Source organism: Octodon degus, unplaced genomic scaffold (genome assembly GCF_000260255.1).
Source record: "Octodon degus isolate 3935 unplaced genomic scaffold, OctDeg1.0 scaffold00018, whole genome shotgun sequence".
Classification (NCBI taxonomy): Eukaryota; Metazoa; Chordata; class Mammalia; order Rodentia; family Octodontidae; genus Octodon; species Octodon degus.
The window spans coordinates 22,581,237-22,587,315 of record NW_004524594.1 but is presented as its reverse complement, the minus strand read 5'-3'; the positions used below and the strand labels follow the sequence as shown (position 1 = coordinate 22,587,315).

At 49.2% G+C, this 6,079-nt stretch overlaps 1 protein-coding gene across 4 annotated transcripts; it reads left to right on the top strand.

Annotated features, from left to right (window-relative positions):
* The first annotated feature begins 2,235 nt into the window (after positions 1-2,235).
* Ctsw (cathepsin W) lies at positions 2,236-6,053 on the top strand. Of its 4 annotated transcripts, XM_004627219.2 has the most exons (10): positions 2,712-2,965; positions 3,228-3,312; positions 4,029-4,142; positions 4,473-4,618; positions 4,722-4,818; positions 4,898-4,978; positions 5,054-5,179; positions 5,331-5,395; positions 5,476-5,679; positions 5,762-6,053. In XM_004627219.2, the coding sequence occupies exons 1-10, from the start codon at positions 2,879-2,881 to the stop codon at positions 5,870-5,872; spliced, it is 1,116 nt and encodes a 371-aa protein (XP_004627276.1). In that variant the 5' UTR covers positions 2,712-2,878; the 3' UTR covers positions 5,873-6,053. The 4 variants fall into 4 exon arrangements, with proteins under 4 accessions (XP_023566410.1, XP_004627276.1, XP_023566411.1 ...); XM_023710642.1 differs by adding an exon at positions 2,236-2,363 and having other exon boundaries at positions 2,832-2,965; positions 4,898-5,179; positions 5,476-6,053; XM_023710643.1 differs by having other exon boundaries at positions 5,476-6,053.
* The last annotated feature ends 26 nt before the right edge of the window (positions 6,054-6,079 follow it).

Here is a 6,079-nt window from a genome sequence, read left to right as displayed (position 1 = left end):
CACCACATGCCAGCCTGCCCCGCCCCCTGGTGGGCTGAGCTGGCCACACACACACACACACACACACACACACACAATAAATAAATAAAATAAACTTTAAAAAAAATAGAAAAGATCTCTACTAGCCAGGTGTGATGATACACACCCATAATACCAGCACTTGGGAGGCTAAGGCATGAGGATCCCTGCAATTTTGAGGCCAGCCTGGGATACATAGTGAGTTCAAGGCCAGTCTAAACTATATAATGAGACCATCTTCAAAGAAAAGAAGGGCGGGGGAGATAGCTCAGCAGCATAAGTGCCTGCCTGGCAAGTGCAAGGACCTGAGTTTGATCCCCAGTACCACATGCCACCCTGTCCCGGAACCCTGGGCGTGCTGTGCCAGCCCTGGAATCGCACACTTGTAATCCCAGCACTGGGGAGGCTAAAACAGGAGGATCATTATGAGTTTGAACTGCATAACAAGATCCTGTATCATAAATTTAAAAAATGGAAGAAAGAAAAGAAAAAGGCCTGCAATAATACAGACACAAAGACAAATTACCGATGAATAGAAAATATCTACTACATAGAACAACCACTGGAGAGATAGCTCAGTGGCATAAGTGCCTGCCTGGCAAGCACAAGATCCTAAGCTGGATCCCTGGTACAAAAAACATTAAGAGTACATAGAACAACTATACCACCATTAACAATAGAAAATAATTCAACAATGATAGCGTGATCAACTAAATATCTAGATAATAAAGCTTAATAGCAATGCTAATAAAATGGAGGGCAGGGGTAGGGGAAAATGAAAGTAAAATTTGAAAAATAAAGATAAGGGAGATATGAGATAAAAAAGCAAAAAAGGATCTTTTTTTTTTTTTTTTTTTTTTTTTTAAAGGATCCTCTCAGGGAATAACAGAAAATTAATAATTCTAGATAAAAATAAAGGAACAAAAAAAAAATAAAAATAAAGGAACAAAGAAAAATAAAAAAGGAAACAAGGTCTTAAAAAGGCCCAGAAACCCAATGAAGAAAAATAGAAATTCCTCTGTTTTTGAATGAGTAGTTTCCATCTGGGACCATAGGATTGGAATCCATGAAATATAGGACAGGGATAGCTAGTCAGTACTAAGTCCTATCTTGTTTCCATGCTCCCTTTTGTGTGCATGTCAGTGCTGAGTTCTGCTCTAGCATTCCTGCATAGAGTAGTGGTGTCTGTCCTAGGGCTGTATTTCCTCCAGCCACTCTTCAGGTTTTTTTTTTTGGCGGAACCGGGGATTGAACTCAGGCCCTTGCACTCACCAGAGAAGCACTTATTCCACTGAGCCAGCTCCCCGGCCCCGGCTCTTCAGTTTTTATGTCTCTGAGTTCCATGGCACTCCTTCATCCACCTAGCTTTATGGCCTGTGGGTTTGCAAGGTGACCTCTTGCTCCAGAGGGCCCTTTGTCTGTACATCCCAGGCTGTGGCACCTGACCCAGCCCAAAGGCTCCCCTGATTTATTGGTAAATGGAAAAAGCAAACAGGCCTCGGAGTAGGAAGTGGGCAGAGGGTAGGGTGGGTGGGTCAAGCATTCTGTTGGACTTAATGCTAGCACCTTCAGACCCAGCTTCCTCTAAAAACCACACACTACTGGCCTGGCTTCTTACCACAGAGGGCAGGAGCCCCATGTTCTTCCTGGCCAAGCCTTACCTTCTCAGAGGGTTTATGTCTAGCTTATGCCCTCTCTACAACTGTCTCTTTGGGGCATCTCCCACCCAGTCACTGTGGTATGGTACTCCAGAAACCCTGACGTGTTACTCAGTCTTAAAGCAATTAACCTCTTCCTAAAATGGCTTCCAACTAAACAGTATTAAATATGGTGGGCTGTACACTGCATTTCTTCAACACTAGCTCACCTCGTGGGAGTTAAAGTCCCACTCCCTGGGAGCTGGGGTTAGTGTCTTAAACAGCTTTGGCTTTTAACCTGCTTTGAGTTGTTTCTCTGTAGTTTTTAGTTTTCCTCTTGGGACTTTCTTGCTTCTAAAGATGTACTTTATGGTTTGTTTTTTCTTTTTCTTTTTTTCTCCACTAAGTTGTTGTTTTTGTTTTTTTCCAGAACTGGGGATTGAATTCAGGCCCTTGTCCTTGCCAGGCAAGCACTTATTCTACTGAGCCATCTCCCCAGTCCCACTAAGTTGTTTTCTAAGTGCCTCAGAGCCCAGACTGTACTTTGAAGCTTATCTTTACTCCACCATTGTTTTCCTCCACCCTCCCTGTTACCTTTCTTCCTCCCCAGCCCTAGTGAGGGCGCTCATTACCATCCCTGGACTGTGGCAGGAATGAGGAACGGAAGGAAGCAGCTGACAATTTATTGTTCCATCAGTAAATACCCAGGTAATCTGCTCCATAGAGCCCTGCCCTGGGTAGCAAAGACATAGGCAAAATGAGTATCTCTCATGCTGTTGGAAGGCAGATCCTAAGCAGGCACCAGTACATCAGGGGCTGACAAGGCCATAGATGGCTACATCAGAGACTAGGGGAGCAGGGAAAGTTTTTCAGAGGAAGTGACCTTTGAGCTGAGTGAGCTTCACAGTAGTGAAAGTGTCCATTTAGAGTGTTTCCCCTGTCTCAAGGGCAGATCCATCTCTGCATACCTAGAATTGTATACAACACTGGCCTAGAATCACTATTGAATAAAGAAAAAGAAATAGGTTAGAGGGACCCCCCAAAAAAAAAAAAAAAAAAAAAAAAGGCAGGTAGAGACAAAAGCCTGAAGCCTGAGGGGGCCTTGTCTGCTGAGGGTCCACTGAGATTCTGACTTTTCTTTGTGGTTTCTCCACCTCCACCTCTTGATTTATACAGCTTCCTGTCCCAGCTTGTGGCAAAACTGCACTCAGCTCTGAACCACCATGGCTCTGAATGTCTGCTTCCCCAGCCTCCTGGTCTTGTTGGTTGCAGGCCTAGCCCCAGGCATCAGGAGTTCCTTTGGAGCCCAGGTAAACGCTCCCAACCTGCCCCTCATATCCTCTCCATTGGCAGTTCCATGCTTGGGGGTCACTGCTTCAGAAACCACTGGCCTGGAGACCCCATTTCTCAGAGGGAGCAACTGAGGCTGGGGAGGTGACTGCTATTCTTAAGCTCACATGAGATAAGAGGCTAACCAGGTGACCCCAGGCCAGTCTTTACACAGCTGGAGCTCAGGTGGGGGTCCAGCAATGACCCCTCTACCTTTACTTTCTCCTCCTGGTACCTTGCCAGGACCCAGGTCCCCAGCCACTAGAGCTAAAAGAAGTCTTCAAGTTGTTCCAGATCCAGTTTAACAGGAGTTACTCGAACCCAGCAGGTACCAATGGTCATATCCATTTCTAGTCCAATCTCCCTGTGTTCACGTAAGATGAAGAATTTGACAGTTGGGGTGGGCAATAGGCTGAAGGGGCACTAAGCAGGATGGCAATGCCTGAGGTACTCACTGGCATCCCCAGCCCATGGGTAGATAAAGGGCCATCCTTTGCTGTACACTTGGGAGGGCTGGTAGTGGTTGGGGATCTACCTAGTTACCGTGTGCCCTCTGCACAGCCACTTTTCAGTGTTTCTACACAGGGGTCAGGGGACCAGCATCTAGTTGTATTCATTTAGCAGATGTCCACATTGTCCCGAAGGTGGGGACTCTGTTCTATGAACTGCAGCCCAGCTCCTGTCCTCAGAGTGCGTCTCATCTCTGACAGATTTGTCTGTGGACACTCATACCTTGGTTTCCCTTCAGACCTGCATTCAGAGGTGTAAAGAGGTGGCCAAGCAGGAAGCTGGTTTCCAACCACTCAGTTTTGCCTTCTGAGTCACTGATTCCCCTCATGGTTGGCTAATGCTCCCCTTGCTGTCTCTGGGGGAAACTGTAGCATAGGTGGGCTGGGTAACTACTTCCTTGGCCCAGCATCTGTAGTGTCCTGTGGAGACTACAGAAAAAGATCTTCACTGGCCAGGGTGGGAGGCTGCCTAGCTTGTGGTCACTTCATGCCCCTGGATTGGACACCAACTTAACACAACTCCTTTTTGGTGCAGAATATGCACATCGCCTGGACATCTTTGTCCACAACCTGGCCAAGGCTCAGAGGCTACAAGAGGATGACTTGGGGACAGCTGAGTTTGGGGTGACTCCATTCAGTGACCTCACAGGTAGAGACCTGCATAGTCCATAGGTGGAGGGTGGGAAAGTAGAAGCTCATCTGGGAAACCTGGCAGACAGCAAACCTTCCGCTTTCAGGATCAGCCTAGGTACCTGCCCCAAATCCCAGAGCACAGGGTCAGGAACTTTGCCAGCTTGTGTCCCAGCCCCTTTGGGAGGTCAAAGGCAGAAGATGCAAGGGAATGCGCTGGCTGGAGTTGAGCCTCTTACCAGGCCTCAGTATCCCAAAAGGCAAAGCATGTGGATGGCTGGAGCAGAAGAGGCAGAACATGGAGAGGGAGGTCAAAACTGTAACTCCTCTGGTCCTCTCTATCCCCCAGAAGAAGAGTTTGGCCAGCTCTATGGGAATTGGAGGGGAGCAAAGAAGGGCCTCAGGGTAGCCAAACAGGTAAGCTTTGAAAAGCAGTTGATGCCCCAAAGCTGTGACTGGAGGAAGGCCCACATCATCACACCTGTCAAGAACCAGGTACCTGCCCCAACCTAGCTGAGCCCAATTCAGCGCAAAGGGTAGGAAATGAGAGGCGTACTCCATCTAGACATCCTATGTGCCCTACCCTATAACACACCAGGGAAACTGCAAGTGCTGCTGGGCCATAGCGGCAGCAGGCAACATTGAAGCCCTGTGGAACATTAAGTTCAAAAATTCTGTGGAAGTCTCTGTGCAAGGTATGACTGGGATGGAAATGGGGATGTGACCGGCGAAGACCAGGGGCATGGTCACCCATGCTGTCCCTTTTTGTCCCAGAACTGCTTGATTGTGGCCGCTGTGGGGATGGCTGCACTGGTGGCTACATCTGGGATGCATTCATCACTGCCCTCAACTACAGTGAGTACCTGGCCTTGATGGACACCTGTAGGGGTGGGGGACATCCAGGAACTGAGTCTCCTTTTTCTTCTCCAGGTGGTCTGGCCAGTGAAAGGGACTACCCATTCCAGGGACATGCCAACACTCACAGGTGCCGGGCACCGAACTACAGGAAGGTGGCCTGGATCTACGATTACATCATGCTGCCCCGCAATGAACAGAGTACAGCCAGAGTGGGGAGATATGGAGTCTGGGAGAGACAAAGGGCAGAGGACAGAGCAAATGGAGGGGTTGGGAGTGGGAGAGGAACACCTAGGTGTCAATAGCAGTGGCCCTGAGGCAGGCAGGGCCTGATGACGTTCTCTATCTCCAGCCATTGCCAAGTATGTGGCCACACAGGGCCCCATCACTGTGATCATCAACTCGAAACTGCTGCAGGTGCACAGGGTAGGGGGTTGGGGAGAGGGGCATGTGGGGGAGGTGCCCCAGACTCAGCCCTTCTTCTCCCATCTCTGCAGCATTACAAGAAGGGTATAATCAAGGGCACACCCTCCACCTGTGATCCCTGGTTTGCGGACCATTATGTCCTGCTGGTGGGTTTTGGCACAAGCAAAGAGGAGAAAGGCACAGAGAAAGTCTTGTCCCACTCCAACCGTCCTCCACGCCATTCCATCCCCTACTGGATCCTGAAGAACTCTTGGGGGGCCAACTGGGGTGAGGAGGTGAGCAAGTTCATTGGCAGAAGGGACAGGGCAGAACAGGTGCTTCCCCTCCTTCTGGCCCTGATGTCCTCTAATTTCCTAGGGCTACTTCCGGTTGCACCGAGGGAGCAACACCTGCGGTATCACCAAGTACCCAATCACAGCCTGTGTAGACAATCCAGTGAAGAAGCAGGCATTCTCCTGCCCTCCTTGAGCCTCTCCACATGCTAGCTGCCTCTTCCTTGCCCCATCCTAAGGGTTCTGCTTATCCTCCCAACTTTCTCCATCCAGTGTGAATAAATCAAGGTGAGGCTTCTGCTGCCTGAGTGGAGTCAATGGGGACTTGGAGATGGCAGGTGGGGTGAGCACAGACAACATCTCTGACCCATGGGGCCGGGTACACCAGATCTTCATGCATGAA